Genomic DNA, 20,355 nt, shown 5'->3' on the forward strand with positions numbered 1-20,355 from the left:
ATTCAGGATAATTTTAGAGTTAGCCTTTTGTAATGAGCATGAGTATCTTCACTGAAAGTCAGTAAGTCATGACTTGAAAAAGAAAAAATAAAGGAAAATTAGGATTAAATCACTAACCTGTTGCGACTCTGCTTAAAGTCAGCAGTTTCTGAGGGAGCTCATTTGGGGTACAAGTTGAACACCACCTTAAAGAATCGAGTAATTTTCTGAAGAGAACTGTCTGAGGACTTGGATCTGGATACTTCAAACTTTGAGAAAGTTTATATGATTCTCAAGTCTGAAATAATCTTAGTTTATAAGTTAATGGCAAGTTTTTTTCTAAACGCCAGCACAGCAGTATTAGTCTGGTGTCTGCAAATCAAGCTGTTTTGTTTTTTTTCAATGTTGTCAGAAGCAAAGACAGCTGGAATTTGAATTTGTCCAGCAGTGGTAATGTATGAAGCAGATTAAAAGACAGCTTTCCTCCTTGCCACTGTGCTGGCCTCATTAACAGTTGTAGTCTTGCACAATTTCTCAGTTGTCTGGGTGTAAAATGCCTTTGGAGTAGGCAACAGTGGCCCTTTCCATGCTGGGTTTATGCGACAATCTGAAACTGCTTTCAGGCATAGCTGCAGTACGTATTAGTATTATCATTGCATACCTATAATGATAAGAAAACACGATGAAATAGACTGTGGTGACCGTCTGACATGGAATAATCGGCAAAAGCTTGTGGGATAAATCTTCCCCCAAACACTTGGTGACAGGGTGTAAATCACTCAAGGGCAGCACGGTGCATACCGATGGCAAAGCTCCCCTTCTATATCCTTCACTGCCATTTACGCCTCACCCTGTTCCTCTGCGGTGTGGGTAGGAATTGTCACAGGAGACAATGGGATGTGCTGCCAAAGGAAGGGCTCCAGCTTTGAACTGAGTCACTGGTATGTTAATTACTTGCATGAGCATAGGGCAGGATTTGGATCTCGGCATGACAAGCACTGATTTACAAGCGGAAAGGGTGGTGCTAAGCCAGCCCACACAGCAAATGTAGAAGGCTGGAGCAAAGCCTTGGTCCTGCACCATGAAGTGGTGCTGTTTGGTGTTCTTGGCCAGGCAGGGAGAAGAGGGTAAATTCTGGACTGTCCCGTTTAAAAGCAAGTTGCTGTGTTTATCCTTAACTAACCACCGCACATGGTGGTTTATTATTCATTTTACAAGAATAAATTAACATCAGCAAAGTGGTTTGTGATCTTCAGATGGAGGGCACTGCAAAGATGTGAAGTATTAGCATTCATGAGACATAGGAAATAATTAAAAGAAAGGCCATTTTTTTGGATGGAAGTTAAGCAGCAGTGATTCTTGGTGTTGTTTTTATCCCTATGATTCAAAAATTGCATTCCTTTATGAGATGTATATTTACTCCTCAGAAGATGGAATTGATTTAATATAAATTCACCCAGGTAAAAAACTAGTTTAGTCTCTTCCTGATCTCTGTGTCCTCTATAGTATCACTGGAAACAGAAGTGCATTCATAAGGTAGTTTATGTCCTCTGCATTAGGCACCCATGTTGTGATCCCTGAGCTGTCTATTTCTGTCCATCAAAGAGAGGGACCAGGCAGCTGACTTAAGCTAGACATCTAGCTTTTAGGTGAATAAAGACACAAAATAGACTTCACCGACAGAAAGCAATTTTGATTTTGATGCACTGGAATTATGAAACCTTACTGTAAAAGATTGTAGCAGAGCACTTACGTCCTGGCCTCTAGATAAATGTTCCATGTCTACCATCATTCCTCAGTGCTGCTGACTTGTGATGACAACTTCAAAAGGATACAAAGGATAGCAATTAACACCTTTTGAATGAACCGTTTGAATCCTTTTCAGAATGCCTTCTTACAGCGGTTTTACCTATCTGGCATCTCCTTGCTCTCATCTTTTTGTCTCTTTTTATCCGCACAGAGTACTGTTTTTGGAACAGCTGTATTTTCCCAAATAAGTTACCACCTCTTTAGGCAAGAAAAAGAAGGATGTTTTCTAGGCAGTAGTCACTGGCAAAGTCCCATGGGGGCGTGGACACCTTTGTATGCCCATGACTTGTACAATGGGTGACGGAGGCTGAAATTCTGGCTCTTCTGAAGTCTGTTAGAAATTTGCTGTAGCTAATTCAATTTGCAGAATTTCACAAAAGCCCTCTTTCAGTGTTGAGAGTAGTTCTGCCGTGGATACAGACTGGACACTTGAGTTTTTTAGCATAACCATAATCAATAGCAAGGAGGAACAAAAGTAAACAGAGACAGGCTTGCATATGTTGTAATCAAGTGTGGTTTAAGAAACTCTATACTTGCCAGAGGTATTTACTGGGAGGTATATAGATATCTAACAGCATTGTCAGGAGGAAAACTGTAGCTTTGTCTAGTTTCCCGTGAAACGCTGTTTCACAAACGTAAGGCACAATTTGTGATCCTCGATTTCTTCTCTCTCTTTTTTTAATATGTATTTTTGTCTCATCTCTTTCTTTTTTTAGGCTTGGAAATCTCATGGGATGGAGACAGTTTTGTGGAAGTCATGGCCGCACCACATCTGAAGGGCAAACTCTGTGGTCTGTGTGGCAACTACAATGGGCACAAGCGAGATGACCTAATTGGGGGGGATGGGAATTTTAAATTTGACGTGGATGACTTTGCTGAATCGTGGCGTGTGGAGTCCAATGAGTTCTGCAATCGTCCGCAGAGGAAACCTGTGCCTGAGCTCTGCCATGGGACAGTCAGAGTGAAACTCCGGGCTCACCGGGAATGCCAGAAGCTCAAAGCCTGGGAGTTTCAGGGCTGTCATTCAACGGTGGATTATACAACTTTTTACCGGTACGTGTGACTTGCTGAGGAGGGAGAAAAAAAAGTTACTGTACAAGGAGAAAAAACACACACAATTGGCCCAATTTCAGCAGTGTTGGAGTGCATGCTTTGAGCTACTTTTGCTAAGAATTAATATACAGGCTTAGAGTTAGGCCTAATAAGTTATGAAGTACTTTCCTGAGTTGGGGATAAGCTAATTAATACAGACCTGAGCAGCTAACAGGGAGAAAGACAGGGTTATGATCATCTAGAGAAAAAAAAAAAAAAAAGTGGTTTTGGAGACTGAGAAGAGAGTGAAAAGATAACAAAAGATTTTGAAACATTTTGGTAAGCTCTTTCTAATTTCAAAGTAATCTGTAAAGCTCTGGCTGACTTTAATTGCTGTTGCTTGACTTCCTGAAAGGTTTTTAAAAATGACTTTATTAAAGCAGGGATATCAAGTGCTACTTCTGCCTCTTGGATGGTGTAGTTTGTCAGTGTGAGAATTTGAAAGGGTAGAGTTAACAAACGTTCAGTGCTTGTTCATCTTGCCCTGGGAACAAAGGAAGGCAGGAGAGGATTCTAGAAGCCTTTTCTGAGTGAATTATTTGAGATTTTTTGTCTTTAAAAAGCTTCCAGTCTAAACCACAGAGACAACATTTCTGTTCTTTAATTGGCATGAGTTTATTTGACCCTCACTTAGTAAATAAAATTGGCTTTTCATTTGATTGCCTGACATAAAAGATAAAAGCGAGGCGAGTCACAGTCGTGTGATGGCTGATGGAGCTGCCTGCTCTCTGCGCTCCCAGCTTTCCCCACTCGCACACATCTGCTGAACTATTGGGCTTATTAGGAAAAGCTTTCTAAAATGATTCCATTTCCCTTATGAATTGTCTTTTCTCTTCTTTTATAATGAGGCAGAAAGACTTTTATCTACCCCACCAGAATATGGCTGGGTACTGGGAAATGCTAAAAGAAGCCTCATGGTTTGGCTTGTAGTCTCTGTGCTTCTGCATTTAGTTTCCCGTAGTGTATCCCAGGCTAGGAGCCTGGCAAAGAGTGAAAATTGTACTGTGAGCAGGTTATAATACTTTATCTTTTCCAATGGCTGGGGGCACAGCAAAGTCTGCTAGAGATGCTAACACATGCACACAGGATCTGTTGAATCCATTTCAGTGGCATTCCCATCTCACTTCCATCAACCTCTGAAGGTAAGTGATGACAATGCAAATGGAAAACAGGCTCAGAGAGATTTGTTTCATTTTGCAGTTGATTTTTTTTTGTCCCTTCTTAGAAGTAGTTTGTGATTAATTTACTGCAATACACTTCCTGACACCACAGCAGAAAATGATTTATATTTTGGCTAGAGCAGCCAGAAAAAAAAAAATCTCTACATGCTTGCACTCAAGAATTACCATAGAGCATTTCTGTTTCTTTACAATCTTGTCTCCTACTTGTCCTGGAAAGACAACGACATCAAGCAAGTATTTAATTAGATATGTACTTTTGGAGAAAAGTTTATTTTTCCCTAAGGAAACTTTACTTGAAATGACCATCATATACTGTCAGAAGTAGCTGTTCATTTGTTTGTTTAGATATCACCAGTTAGAATGCTCAGATAAAAATATGGGAGCCATAGATAAAATATAAGTGTAAAATAATTAATGGGATTTAGTACGATGCTGCTGCTTTTTAGAAACGGACAGTGTTGTAGCAAAGTACTTATTCAATGATCATGGCCATTTTTCATAGCAGGAAATTCCTGCAAGCAGGTAAAGATTATGGTAAACACATTCAAGAAAACTCAGGGAATCTTTCTAATATAAATCTTTATCTATATATACATATAGATATGTGTGTGTATATATTTATAAAATATGACTACTTATGAGATCTTCATTTTTTATGAACGTTTTTCAAGGAGACCGATGTTGGTGATATATTTCTGCAGAAAATCTTAATTACATTTGAAAGAAATTTAAATTAACACTTACAAATTTTTACTGAGATCTTTTAGAAGAGCATACATAATCAATATATTTTAATTTCAGGTTAGGTTTAGCTAATTTTTTTCCAGTTCTTCTTTTCTGACTGTGAACAAGTTTCTAACAATAAAGGCAGTGAAAAAGGCATAAAATTAGGGTCTTTTTTATTATTTATTTTTATTTTTCTTCTCTCTGAATTGAATAGCTTCTCAGTTTTTATTCTCCAACATTACATATTATGGAATTTTTCTATTTGAAATACTGCCTTCTCAAGAGTTAATCTTTCTTGATGATTCTTGCCTATATTATCAACATTGCCTCATTTTCACTACGCTGCTCTGTTAGTGACCTGCTGCTAATAAGAATTCTCAGAAATAGAAATAAACTCAGAACGTTATGAATTACGGTGTGTTTTCTGCAAATACCAAAAAAGGCAGTGAACAATGTATTGCAAACATTTGTCTAACATTGTGTTACTGATGAGATTTCTGTGAAGACATCTCAAATTCATTTTAAGTCTCATTCTTTTTACAGCTGTTGTTTCTCCTTTTGTTGGACATCCAAAAAACATATACAGCAAGATTACCATGATTGCTAGGTGAAAAGGACATAGTTAATGTTTAAAAGAGTAAAGATAGAATTGCATGGTTATGGGGTGAAGAACAGCTAAGTCCTGAGTTTCACCTTGATAGATCTTTGACACCTTACAAGAAATTGTTGTGCACGTTGCCCTTCACCTTTTTTTGATATCGTAACTTTGGTGACTTGTGTCTCTGCAAAGTATGTGGAAGAACAAAGCAAAATGTAAGCATAAAAGAAAGGATTTTGAAATAGTCTGGACTGCAAACTAACAGTTTTAAAATCTAATTTTATACCACTCTTTTAATTCTTTGTTTTGTAACTAGACACGTTTTATGGGCTTTTAATTGCGGTTTGTTTTGTTTAGTTTGGGGTTGGTATTTTTTTGTTTGTTTTTAATGCATTGCTAGTTGTTCAGTACTTATGAGCAATACTCTAAAAATAACCCGTAGGGCTGAACTTTATGGAGGCAAGTTCATTTAAACAGGCAAAAAAAATTTGAATTTCCAGGAGATTTTGGTAAAGTCTGAGTAAAGATATGAAGAGATTAATCAGTGACAGTCATCACCATTGCCTCTTGTCTATTTTGATAAATATGGCTAAACAGCCTGGATTACTCCTTGCCAGGCGGGAGCGGGTGGGGTGTAGTGGGGGGTGGGGAAATGTTACCAAGGTTACTCAGTATAAGGTTTTTTAGAGGGGAATATTTTGTTCATGTATGCAATAAACTTGCACTCAGACATTGAAGCTGCTATTTAGTATAAGCAGCACAAATAATAAGTAACACCATATGAACTTTTCATGCTGCTGTTACCAGAAAATACTCTTATCACATTATTAAGAATTATTATGGTACTCTTTAAGGTCTTGGATGAGGACCTAGGGCTTGGGGGATTTGAGGAAGGAGAAGAGGTCTTTCTGTGCTTACTGATCCATATCTATCCCATGTCTAATCTTGTTCTGCGTCTTTGAGCTGTGCTGCAGCAGGGGCAGGAAGATGGCTCTAGTCCTGGTGAGGCTGGGGAACACCATGGCATTGGGAGCAGCTGCCCGGCATGCCCCAACCACAGCTGATGCGTCTTGGGAGCAGGCAGCACCCAACAGAGGGTGCAGGGTTGGGATTGACAGAGGCACAGCAGCACTGCTCGGAGCAGGTTGGGCTGCAGGAAGCAGCATGAAGGGAGATAATACCCCTGGTAATATCTGCCCTCATTAGCATTTTTAATTCTAGTAGATTTTTTTAACAGTTTGGTATCACTGGTAGACTTGGAATGTGACATCAACACGATTATCAGTGTATCACTCATCTCTAATATGCATACACAGCAGCTGAGTTCATAAACGACTAGCTAGACATTGCTTAAGACTCCCTCTACAGCCATAACTTTGGAAAAATATTTAATGTCTTGTTTTTGTCATGCAGTAGATTTCCCTATTTGAGATTGTGAAAATTGTGCTTGAGACAAGTGTTTTTATTATTATTACTCATCCTGTTAGTTATATTTTTGTTATTGTTGTTATTATTATTATATTTTTAACAGTCAGTAGCACACCAAAAAATTAGTTACTCTTTTTCTCTTTTGTAATTGTTGTAAGAGGTGTTTTGTTTTTTTCTCTCAAACACCTAAATTTAATCATATTAATTATTTTACGATGAGCTTCATAATAATAGCATCATTTGCTTGAATCACTTAATCAAATGCATTCAGGAATTGCAAATCTACTCTACTGCAATTCCTGTCTTAAATATTCCTTGTGATTGTGGCTGATCTTAGTCCAGCTTAGCTCTTGGTTATTCAGTTAATGAGTTTCTTTTCCAGTTAACTAATTAACTTTTCACAGTTAACTTTTCAGTCTTGCAGTTTTTCTCAAAATTTCCATTTAACTAGAGGAAATGTTATTGTTTAGCATCAGTACATAAGTTGCAATTCTGTGTAATCCATCAGCTCCCTGTTACTCAGTTTGACAGATATGTCGTGAATAGTTGCAGAGAACATGCAAGCTGCAGCATCGCAAAGTTAATTACGAGCTCTGTTTAAAAGATGGGGACTAAGGGTTTGTGGCTTTGAAGCAGAAGGTTTTAAGTTTTTTTTCTCCTGTTAACAATGATATCCTACAGCTGTAAAATTCATGTGGTTATGCCCCTGTGTTCACTCAGTGGGACGGTGCAAAAGAAATGTCGTCTGAAGAATGACTTCAGACAGTCCCGCTTCAAGTGTTCAAGGAGTGGGTGGAATTAGGAGCTCTGTAGCCCTCTGCTTTCTGCCAAGGGTGCATATTGCAAAATTCTCCCTGTGAGATTTTCTGGTTCTGGCTGTGCATGTGGGCACAGCAGTTGCCTGTGCTGCTCCAGCCGGGGTCAGGCTGCTCTGGGGCTTGTCTGTGGTGTAACCAAAGGGTGACTGTAGCTCTGGCTGCTCACGAGGGCTGCTCTTGCCCCTCTTCCTGCTCCTGCACCTGCACCAGCCTCTAAATCTGTATGTCCACCCACAGTGGCAGAACTGGCCTGTCTCCCCTTCAAGACAGGCTAGTGGTGTTGGCTCAAATGAAGGATCGATGGCATGAAGCTTTGGATGGCCCCTGTGCAGTCCCAGTGCAGTGCAAGTTTTCTTGCTCCCACTCACTCTTGTGCTAAGGTAACGGTGTTCCTGCTCCTGTCTAACCACCTTTCTAAAGCTGGCCTTGAGTCTGGGTACTAACAGCAGTGTAACCACAGCAAAGGGGAGCTCAGGATGAAACAATTTACTCAGCTTCTTGGGCAAATTGTCACTAAGCAGCTGTGCAGCCCAGGGAGCTTCTGGTTTGGAAGGAATTTAAAAATATTTGAAATTATAATTGTATTTTTTTTTTTAAACAAATCTTCACCAGGACTTGAGTTTCCCATGAGCTAGATGCTCCCTTTCTCAGTCTGCTCTGTTCAGCATCTTTAAGTCTTTCATCCATTTGAAGTTACCCACTAGAGCTTTAGCTGCTTGCATTAGAAAGCGCTTAATAATTCAGGCTTTCTGTACAGAAATACTCTGCTTTATGTCACTTTACTTACACAAGGCGATCCTTTGCAGATCAGCATTGGAGTAGAGTGCAAAGGACTAAGCCTGAAGGCATAGGCCATAGGAGAGCTGGTGTTCCCAGGCCTTACTAGAGTACTTGTGCTTGGGCATGCATTCTCCACACAAATCTGGCTGGGCTGCCTTTACTTTGTGCCCTTATAAGAACTGACATTACTCCTGAAACCACTTCTAAATGTCAGCCATCGAGTCACACCTGTGCATCTTGTGTAACACTGTGCTGAGCTCACTGACATGCAGGTAAAAGGCATCATGACTTACAGTGCTAGTGACTGGCAGTGCTAACAAGTGGGAGAAAACAGTCTTTGTGGTGTCTGATGCACTTTGGGAGATACAGCAGCAAGTATCAAACTTTGCTACCCATATGCTGACAGTAAGGGGTGCTGCAAAAATACCACAGTATGTATAAATAAATAAATAAATATATATAAAGGTATAGATCACCACTGTTCTAAGCCTCCTCCTTGAAGTATTTTTCATTTGAAGTAGCCAAAAGTGAGTGCAAGCTGCCAAAAAAATAGTGCTTAGTTTTAAGGATTAGAAGCTTGGATTTGGACAAATAGGTTGAGTGGTCAGGAAAGATAAATCTGAACCTGAGCTGAGCTCACTTATCTGCGTATCATGATTCCTCTTCATCTTTCCCCCACGCCCCTGCCCCTGGTGGGGTATTTTTCTCGTAACCAAGCCCTGTTCACTTGTGTCTGTTTAGAAAAGTACCTCGGGAATATGGGGCTAGAAAACATTCTTCTCTTTGTATCAGCGGTTATTACAGCTGTAAAACGTTGAAGCAGCGCCAGAGGATTCACAGATGTCTCCTTTCCTGTTGAGGTATTGGGAGAGGGCGGGGGGGAGGATGAGGGTGGAGAGGGCTCCAAAATCTAACAAGACTGTGGTGTTGGACAGACACCGTTCACCTGGGACCATCTATGGCTTGCATCCAACCAAGAAACGCACGCTTCCCTGATGACCCACTTTGTGTTTCCCTATATGGAAAGTTAATGATTTTTTTTTTTTTAAACAAGGAAAGATTTTTATAGGAAAACCAGATGAAGCAACATATTATTCTGTGATTAAAACTCAGAGAAGTTTCCTTTGCTTCACAGACGGCATGTTTAAAATGTGTTTGTTTTGCTTACCTAATTACATGATCACAACCCTACCTGATGTTGTCCTTTTACACTGAATGAAATGCTACTTTCTACTGGTTCCAAGTGCAATATGAGGCTTCTTTCTGCTCTTTGCCAGGAAAGAGCTCAATTTGTGATTATTGTGCATGCAGATATATAGACACTTATTACAAAAACCTGCTTCTGCCTAGTAAAACTTCATTTGTTTTTGGTTTATTACCTGGCCCAATGAAATTCAAGTCAGGTGTTTCATAACAAAATGCTGTCTTCTACATTGCCCTCTGTCTGACAGATGTGAGACTCTATATGTGAAAATGTAAGGTCAATTTGACTATGACAGAAGAGATCCTGAAGGATGGTAGGAAGTATGGGGAAGGAAGGAGAGGGAGATACATCTAACAGTACAAGCACGGTGCCATAAATGCACTTCTCATTTGTCAATGTAGAGTGCATTTTCAGAACTTGTTGTTCCTGGGTTACTCTTAATAGAGTTTTGGTCATTTTGTAGCATTTGTATTTTTTTTTTAGTTACTATTTTATTTGTTGTTTTGTTGTTACTCTTTTGCCCACAGTGCCTTGGAGTTGTGGGATAAAATCCTGGTTCATTGAAACCAGTGGGAATTTTGCTATATTTGAGGGACAAGATGTCATCATTGTGACCATCCTTGTCCCATGCGGGTATATAATGCTGATCTATGCATTAGTAGTCCTGAGTTAGTCTTTCCACCATCTGCTGTTCTACAGACAATTTAAGATTCAGCTGGTTCGGAGACAGAGGGTCGTTTTTTTTTACTGGAGTAAATGAAGTGAAATGCATTCATATTGGGGTACCCAGATCCTGTCTGCCTGCCACTTTTTTTTGCAGAGTGAAGTCTAAGGGGTGGCTTTGCAAAGCAGACAACATAATTTGGCTGACCCCAGGCAACTGAGGGATCTCTCTTAATTTGAGGTTCTTTCTTCTTGGCTGTAAGATGTTCATAGAAAAACTCTGCAACTCTTGGGCCTGCCATCCTTCACATTTTTCAAAGCTTATCTGATAGGCTTTTAAACACGTCCCAGGCAAAACTTCTTTAATACAGAGTTCCCCATCCCCAATGTCCTTATTAGAGCTGCAATTTTAAAGTGCCTCTATATCACAGTAAGCATGAGTGTGCCCTAGGACTATTACTTTTTTTCTGGCAAAATACAAGCATATCCCTATTGCATAAATATTTTTGGAAAGAGTCCTTTCACTTTCTGAAAAATATGCTTGATGTCTCAGTAATAGAATAAAATGCATGATTTTTAAAAAGAAAAGGAGAGCAGGTGTGGGGAGGAACTGGTAGAAAAGCAGTGTGATATCCTCCCTTGTGAAAATCTTTTAAAAGACTCCACCTGCCAGTTAGTGCAATTTGATCCATTCCCAAAACAAAAATACTTGCTACTCTGAAGTATTCTTTTTAACTATGACAATAAATCTCACATTTGGAGGGATGCTATGCAGAAAAGTTGTCAGCATCATCAGAGAAAATCACTCTGTCTCTCTCTCAGATACCACAGAATTTTAACTACAGCTGCTACAAAGCACAAGACCTCTGTTCGATCGCATTGTAATTAGCTTCTGAGACATGTTCACAGCAAAGCTTTCTTTGCCAGCTGGATTTTATTTAATTTTAGCTTTTTATGTTTTAAGTTTATTGCAGTATTGATTTTAAATAAAATATAAAGATGCTATTTCCGTGAATAAATAATTCAGGAAACTAACCCATCACATCTTATATTCTGCCTCAGGCAGAAGCTAGTAATTTTTTTGAGGAAGAGGAAACCCACCCATACTGTAGCTGGCCGACTGTACCATGTCGTATATGGAGGAGAAATCCCATTCAGGCCCCTGAGATGATCAGTTTACATCTCATAGCATGAAATTTTAATTACCTTTCCTTTAACATGCATAACTGCGAAGCTACTATATTTCAGCTCCTATTTTAAGCCACCTGCAGTATATCCTGCCTAATTAGACACAGCAAAGATGAACGAGGGTGTTTATAAGCAGGCAAATGAGATGAATTTGTGGGAAATTTTTAAAAAATAAGCTTAACCTAATCCTCCTGTTATTCTTATTAGTTCATTTATGCTTCTGGCAGGATAACCAGACAAAGCAGGACGTGAGCCGTGACCAACACAAAAAAAACTTTTCTGTAGAAAGTTTGCCTTAGGAAGGTTTTGACAACCCAGAGCAGCTTATTGTGCCTGTTTTTGCTGTGGTGGAGAGCTGTATTGTCACTTGTGAGGGGGCTGTTCTGGAGACTTTATACAGGTTAACTGAAACTTAACTGAAAGCTTTCTGGTGGTTGTTTTTCAGTAGTAGCTGAAGGTTTTTCCTTCAGTTTTGCTGTTGTTTCCTAAATCCTGCAGGGCATCCAAGAAATCTGTTCCCAGTCTTAGAGATCTCTGGGGACCTTTGTGTTATGTGAGCATTTCGGTAGCCCTCTATGGTATGAAGTAACAATCTGTAGTGAAGATCTCACTGTCCATCCCCGTAAGAGCTCAGAATCACAGAATGGCTCAGGTGGGAAGGGACCTCTGGAGGTCACCTGGTCCAACCCCCCTATTCAAGCAAGGCCACCTTGAGCGGGTTGCCCAGGACCACATCCAGGTGGCTTTTGAAGATCTCCAAGGAGGAGACTCCTCAACCTCTCTGGGCAACCTGTGCCAGTGCTCCGTCACCCGCATAGAACAGAAGAACTTCCTGGTGTTCAGAGGGAACCTCCTGTGCTCCATTTTGTGCCTATTGCCTCTTGAATTGCCTCGCTGTATTGATAGGTGTGTGAAGGTTCCATATTTGCTCTCTCACGTATACCTAGTGCTAGCATGTAAAGTAATTAACTGCTGTTAATTGCTCAAGCTTCATTTGTCCTTCAGTCTTTGCAGCAAATGAAGTAACCACAATCTCACATTTCTGGTGATGTTTACAGCCTCACAAACAAGCACAGTACAAGCTGTTTTGGGAGGCCTCTGCTGCTGTCATTCCACCTGCAAAATGTTGCCTACTTTGACAGTGGAATACTGAGAGCAAATGCAGGTTGAGTTTCAGACACTGGGATCTTGATGAGAGGCAGATGCAGCCCCCATTTAACCCCAAGCACATGGGCCCAGCAGAACCAGTGCTGATGAGGGCTTGGGACCTCCACATCTTGGCACCAGAGGGTTATTGTACTCTATAGAGCATCACAGCTGCAGAGTAAAGGGCAGACTTGTAGGAAGTAAGGCAAGATAGGGAGGTACTTGTGTTTGTACAGGAATATGTATTTATTCATCTCAAGTATTTACCATTAGAATGCCTAAGGTATGGGGAACAAACTGCATGCACATGTATTTGTTTCAGGTTCAATCACCTTTTAAACTACTGAGACACCATGTAGAAGTGTGCATGCATGGCTCTGCTCTCATAATTAACTGTGCCTCTGGTGGACTCATCAGAGCAGGCGTAGACTTATGATAGTACAATGAGAGGTCTCAGGACTAGAGCCTGACTGTGCTATCCTGGAGCAGGAGAGGAACTAAAATGACACCAGATCCAAAATATACTATAATCGGTACCTTCTTCACCCAAAGGGAGCAAGAGGAATCTTTTTTCACCCAAATGGAGGGCTTCGCATATGTGAGAGCAGGTGCTGTGATTTCACATCTTCATCAAGGTATAAAGAGGGTGAGAGCTTTTAAGTCTCTCCCTGAATCCCCCATTTAAGTCAGTTGAAATTAAAATTGGTGGGGAATGTGCTGGAAATACTGAAGGGAGTTGGAGCCATATGTTTTCTTGCATTCCTGGGTACTCCTACAAATAACATTCTGTTTATATAATATTCCTGAAACATAAAAGCTAAAATAAATTCAGTATGTGAAAATTAATAACAAGTCATTTCTCTTATGATCAGTCCAGAGGAAGCTGTCGTAAGTGTTAAGGTATTCAGACAGCTGATTTTTGTACATCAGCTCTCAAGTGAGGTATGTAGTTTACAGAGTGTGAGTGCTTAAGCTTATGTACTCTATGAATACATGAAGTAAGAGGCTGTTGAGGATGGTGGATACCATGGCAGCAAGGAAAAAGTTTACAAAGTTCATTTCCTAAGTGTTCCTTCTTAGCACTTTACATTTTCAAATTGCAGTGTAAACATTTAATTCTCACTGCACCTTGGTTTAAAGTTGTTGAAATGAAGAAAGAGTCCTTTGCTGTGCAGGAAGCCAAGTGTAGATTTGAGATTAAAATGTGAAAGTGCCTGGTTCCTTGCCTGAAGCTTGAGTCCTTCTGATGGTATTTAAGAGGTTTTCACATGCACAAGAAGTGTATTGTCTTATTCTGGTCAAAGTGCACATTCTTCTAAAACTTTCAGAAGAAAGCGTTACTGCTCTTCAAGGAGCTAAATCGTCTCTGCTCTTTTAAGGCCCAGTTAAATGACAGCCTGGTAATACTCCGTGTAGTAATGTGTCTTTGGTAAGTGAAAACCTAATGCAAAATCAAAACTTAGTAATGGATTGAGGCATGAACTATAGATGACTTGCTTTTGGAGCAGGAAGTGTCAATACACGGGGAAAAAAAAACATACTGTGTTCTCGTATATCAAGGACTAGGCTGACTTTTGAAAGCCCATTTTATTCTGCTCACCTGTGTGTCTACAGGCTTTTTCTCTGCTGTACTGATTTGTCAGGCCACTCTTCATGGAGAAAAAAAAAAAAAAAAGATTGCATGCTCTCAGGAGGAATATTTTTCAACATGGCAAAGTGATGACTTAGATCATAGATGTCCTCAGAGGGTGACAGAAACTTTCAATGGTTTCAGGATTTGCTGTGGGTACACAAAACCTTTTCAAAAAAGGATTACAGACTACATGGCTTGAGCAATGCATGTCTTGCCCTTGTTTCCAAAGGCAATGGCCACTTGCTAACAATATGAGGAAGGGTCACCAAAATATCAGCTGAATGGGTTGAAAGTCATATTGTAATCAGAGAAAAGATCCCACAGACAGGTGACTATTTTATTTGCCATTGGCATTGTAAATGCCCTCCGATCCTATATAGTAATTAGGCTGTGTTTAGTCAACATCTGAAATATGCAGTTGCTACCATTTGCATCACAATTCTTCAGTTTATAGAAGGCCCAGATCTTCACTGCAACCATTAGCAGCAAATCTGATTTCAAACAAACAAAACCTACCAACCAACCAAACACAAAACCCACTATGAGAGCACAAAATTGAGGTACAGTACAGAGACATTTCAGCCCATTAGTGATGTGACGTGGTTCATCTTCCAGCTCACCTTTTACTCACCTGCACTGATCTGGATAGTTTCTCTCTGGTTACTTTGATCTCTAGAAAGTCTTTTCAAACTGATGTCTACCTATCCCCTGCACATGAGGAATGTGGTTAGCAGCTACCTGTGAAATGTGTGCTCTGCATGACTTGGCTAGATCACACAAAACACGGAGGTATGGAGACAATGAGAGAACAACCTTCTGTGGCAGGTATTGTCTCATAAGACCATACTCTCTCATAAGATCTCTAGACTGCTGTCTGAATTGACATAATCTATTCCATAGTTGCAGCCTGTGTTACAGGGTAGCCAGACATTGTCTCTGGCCAGGATTCCCATCTGTTTTTTGAGGCTAGGAATTCACTTTACGTGTTTCTCTTATCAGCTGCATACAAACTGTGCTGTCTAGTAGTCCTGAGATTTTCCTTCACCTGTCTCTTTTATTTCTTTGTCTCTTGTTGCTATTCATATACTCTCTTTCCAAATGATAAAGTACTTGGCCAGGAGTGTTTTCTAGTAATGGAATAGTATAGGGTTTTTTCCTCAACATTCCACATATTTGAAACTTGCAGTTTTATATAGACAGAAGTAATTTAACTATGGGACTGGAATTAATAACTCTTGTGACATAAAAAGATGCTATTTATTATCGTAACTGTCCTCACTATCCTTGGAGCAGATGCAGATACTGTGTTCAAAGTCGTACCTAAAGTTAAAGATCCCATGTACATGCTCAAAGCATTGTTGTTGGAATATGTTTTGGTTCCATAACTGTGATGGGCCTGATAAACAGTGGTATATGCAAAATGTTTAAAAGCTTTTCCATATGGTTAGGAAATCAGGATTTGACAAATTTCTTCAGTGTTTATAATTAAAACCCAGAAGATATTAAACAGTTACTGGTTTCTGTTGTGGTCAATATTATGATTTACTGACTTGAGAACCAATATTGACTGAGGGGAAATGAAGCTTGATTTTTCCCCTAAGGCCTACTAAGTCTGGATGCTGACTGAAAACAGAAGTTTGCATGGTATAGACATCCAATAACAAGCTTTTACAAGGATAGGAATTTGTTTGTCTTTCAAACAAAAACTTTCAAACAAAATTTATAACAAAATTTGTTATTGTGTGTGTTATAATGCTTTATATAAAATATCATTACAGTGTTTCTTTAAAGAGCCCTTTAATTGTGGATATGCCCCTTTGAGACAGAATTGGTGGGGTTATATAGAGTACATGAAAAATGCTGGATTGATAGCCTAACGGGGGAGTGTCTACAATATGAACAGCAGTAATTTGAGCATTTTACAGTATCCTACTGTTATGTTTCTATCTCAAGCTGTGATAGCACAGGTTGCTGAAGTCCACAGTTGGTATGATCCTCTTATCTATCCAGTCCTTGACTATGTCTCCATTACTGCAGACAGTCTGGTGACTTTTGTGGCACAGACTCCTCCATGCTGGGAAGCAAGAAAACGCAGCTGAACTCATTCCAGGTCTCAATTGCTCTTGCTTTTGTGTTAGAAGTTTTATCATTTAAAAACATCAGGTATCTGAATACAAGAGAATTTGAGCCAGGAAAATCAGAGATCAGAGCCTGATCTCATAATCCAACATATTACACGACTATCACTTGTACGTATACAGAATATGTACTTTTGCCTGCTTCTGACTATTGCCCGAATTATATACATTGCTAAACTTCTGAACACTGCTATTTTTTAACAGTCTCCATGAAATTAATCTCCTGCAGATGCTGGCTCATGGCTGGCAGCATCCTTCATTTTTAAGCTTAAGATACTAATAAAATTCTGAAGTCCTCTTTCCATTCAGATGTGAGAAAGCCCTCCAGTTTGACACGAACCAGCTCTTTGATCCATCTTTTGTCAAGTGGTGAGAGTGAGGCTAGGTCAGCTCTTGGGGCTCTAGACAGAATTGTATTTCATGAAGTAGCATGAAGCTTATAATTAGAGCAGGAGCAGTAGTTTTCCCAGGAGTTTTTGACATGTCCCTTCCCTGGCAGCCTGGAGCCTGTTAAATTACATGGTCAGACTGGGTTCAAGCTTCTTGGTGGTTCAGCAGAACACCAAAAGGACTGTGTTGTGAACTGAGTGTGGAACAATCAAGAGAGGATTATTTTTCTTATGTGCAATAGGAACAGAAACAATTTTTTTGATATTGAGCGTCAACTGTAACAACACCAGCTTTAGCTGAAGAGTAATGGTATTGCTGAAAGCCAACAAAGAGATTCATGGTGTAGTTTTCAAGGCTCCTGCTGGTTTTATCTTTGTCTTTTGTAGCATATATTGCCTGCTTTGAAGAGGAATGTTCTTCAAGAGCAGTGATGCCTTACTTTTCCTTTTGGCTCAGGAAAACGCATTATGTCCTGGTAGCTAGTGGTTCCAGAAAAGAGTAATAACTTATTACAGAGTCTACCAGAAGCCAGTTGCCTTAACTTTAAAAATGTTTAGTATTCCCCAATATATCTTGTAAAAATGAATGTTCTCTTTTTGCTCCAGATTATCAGGCTGTGCAGCAACCCAAATGAAGGTGTGTGAAAGAACATCTTTTTTTCCTTTGACCCTTTGTTTTTCCCTTTTGCAGTACAGGTGTGACAGTGATGGAGGAACATATTTACAGGTCTGTGGGGCTGCTGGAAAAAACAATCCCTCCCAGGGCTGTTCACAAAGTGAATCATTAGCCTGACTGCAACAATAAATACCACCACAGAGAACATGTGAGGATTTATCCAAAGGTCACATTCACCCAGAAGGTTTCTCTGCTGAAAGAAGTTTGCAGCTGTGTTAAGATTAAAGAGTGTCAGAGAACCATAGTGTGTGTGATTTTTTCGCTCTAAGTAAAATATGAGCTGTTTGTCTAACAGACCCAGCTGAGGGATGCTAGTGTCAGGCTGCCTTGGGGCTGTCATATATATGTCCAGTGGGCTTTTAGCATTCAGGAATAATCTCCTCTTTGATGCATTTATCTGACACATCCTAAGCTCCTGCAGTGCCTAGGAGGACATCTTCCTCCTGCCATTGTGAGAACTTTGATAGTCACTCAGAAAAGGGAAACATTATGGGATCAGCTCAGACAAATGACTGAGGTCAAAGTCATGTCCTAAAAATGAAAATAACGTAAACGAATCACTCGCCTTCTCACTTAAATGTGCTTAACAGACAGTGGGCCAGACTGCAATGTGATAAGCGTTTTATTTACAGCAACTGGCAGCCACTTGGCTAAATAGTTGCTGATTGGCTTCAGCAAAAACCCTTGCATGAGTTTTTGTGCATGCCTGTAAGGTCACAGTCATGTTTAGGGTCTGTATGGAAACATTTCTAATACTAATCTGTTAACCTGCTTCTCCTTTCACTGATAATATTTTTAGATTAGGAATAGTGGCATGAATTTAATACTGATATAAACAGAGAAACATGAGTTTTGCCTTTAGTGGCACAGGGTGCATTGTAGCCTATGGTTGCACGGTGTGTCTCTTGGTCTTTTTCTGGTAGATAGCATGTGGTTTTTTTTCTCCCATACTCTTAGCAGGCCTGGATCTCGGGGCCCAGGAAGGATGCCTTGTGGTTTCAGAACCACACGCTGGTCTTCCCAGCTATGGCAGTCCCCAGGAGATGCAGTGGAAAAATGCTGTGGTGGTAGAAGGGGACCTGCAGTGTTGCTGTACTGAATGTTCTTTGGGAAGCAATTGTGGTTATCATTACATCTGTGCACAGTAAACAAATTAATCTTCTGACATTTGTATTGCAGGAAACACCAGAGAAAAGCAATGAGAAAGTTTAATATAATTTTAATTGCCCTTTGTCATTTCCTACCCACAAGCCATTTAATTCTTTATCAGAGGATTCTGCACTCGAGATGCACTCATGGTGGCCATGGAGGAGAGAAGATGTGCTGGTCTCTCCTCCGGGATTTCCACTGTGAGTTGATTTTTCTCAAAACGTTCAGTCTCGTGTTTTTGCTTTGTACCTTACAGAAGTTTCAAGTGATCACCTCATGAGAAGTATAGTCCCCAGTAGGGTCCACAACAGCTTGTATTGTCAAATACTTTGACAGCCCACCAAGAACTCTTTAGCAGCCAGTTAGCAGATTATGTATTTACAGTTAGTGGGATTAGAGGTGACCTTCAGAATGACAGCTTTCTCAGCAGTGTAGCCATGGTGCTTGCATGGATCATCTCTGAAACTGCTTTCTGTCATTGTGATTCCACAGAGTTCTTCTGTAGGCTTGATCTGGATAGCCACATAAATGATTGTGGGTTGTATTAAGAGATGAGTTTCCATGTGGGATAGCCTTCAAATATGGAAAACTGCCATGAAGCACAACATGAGGGAGGAAAACACCTGGGGCTAAACTGGTGTCATATTTCTGTTTTACTTCCGAAAAACCTAAGTCTACATCCAAATTGCACGAGACAAAATACCTTAAATCTACCGTTTTAGCTTGTGCAGAGTTCCTAGAGGACCTTAGTCCAAGCAGAACAGACAGTTTCTGGCGTAAAACCCAAGGTTGTTTTATTTTCCTTGCTTAATACAAAGGTGATCCAATCCTAATGAAAGAGGAAGCACCCACTTAAATGTAATACTTCTCTGTGTTGTTACAATAATAAATAGAAAACCTGCAAGCAGTGTGGTCATATACCCAACTGTAGCCCATTTAGAGACAGGAGAGGAGAGAAGTCCCATTGCAAGGAAGCAAGCCCTTGTCTCCAGGTTCCCAAAGCTTTCCTTTTGAATCTCCAAAGCTTTAGATGAAATGTAAATTTTTTTGACAAGGCCTTCATATGGTGGCTGGTCTTTTGGAGATGGATGCATAGGTGGGTCTGAGGCTCAGTCCCAGCTCTGCCACATATTACCTATAAGCCAGCCCAGTGATACCTCAATCAAAGCCTTACAATGTGAATATGCAAGATAAAGCCTCCAAATTCAGAGTGAACCCTCTGGATGGTTGTCAGGCAGCTCCAAGTTGTCTGTCCAGCTCCCCCAGCCTTATGTTGAAAGTGGGTTATCAGCTGTGCAGAACATGGGCAGCCACTTAAACTACTTTCGTGCCTGTCAGCGTAGAGTTTTGCAGATGCACAGAATGTACCAAAGGCTGAAAATATGTGCCTGAACCACCAGGCAAAAAGTACTTTCAAATTTATTTTGGATCTTCTTTATACATCCACCCTTCTTCTCTGTCTGTCTCTGGTACTCTAGCTCTATTGATGTATGCATGCAAAAGGAAAACCATAACAAAATCTCTCTTTAGAAAGAGATTCTGAAGCAGTGACCTTCTTTTGAACTTTACATCATGGTTTCCGTTGGCTGTCATGCTTAGAGCAGTTTGAAATTTCCTGGCGGCTTATCCATTGGCTCAGCACTGGGGATTTTACTTTGTCTTCGTTGCCCAGTTAGTGGGCAGAGAGCAGAAATGTGGTTGTGGAGGGGCTTGCTGTGATGTGTTGATGTCTTCTATGAACCCAACAGCTTTACTAAT

General features: G+C 40.2%; 1 protein-coding gene across 10 annotated transcripts in view; it reads left to right on the top strand.

Annotated features, from left to right (window-relative positions):
- Positions 1–20,355, top strand: part of BMPER (BMP binding endothelial regulator) — a 159,050-nt gene that overhangs the window by 110,575 nt on the left and 28,120 nt on the right. For all 10 annotated transcript variants that reach the window (XM_035552489.2, XM_035552498.2, XM_035552490.2 and 7 more), the window contains one exon: positions 2,505–2,841. In XM_035552489.2, the coding sequence (XP_035408382.1) occupies positions 2,505–2,841 (337 nt within the window). The remainder of the gene's footprint in view (positions 1–2,504; positions 2,842–20,355) is intronic.

The sequence above is a fragment of the Cygnus atratus genome, chromosome 2, assembly GCF_013377495.2.
Source record: "Cygnus atratus isolate AKBS03 ecotype Queensland, Australia chromosome 2, CAtr_DNAZoo_HiC_assembly, whole genome shotgun sequence".
Lineage (NCBI taxonomy): Eukaryota > Metazoa > Chordata > Aves > Anseriformes > Anatidae > Cygnus > Cygnus atratus.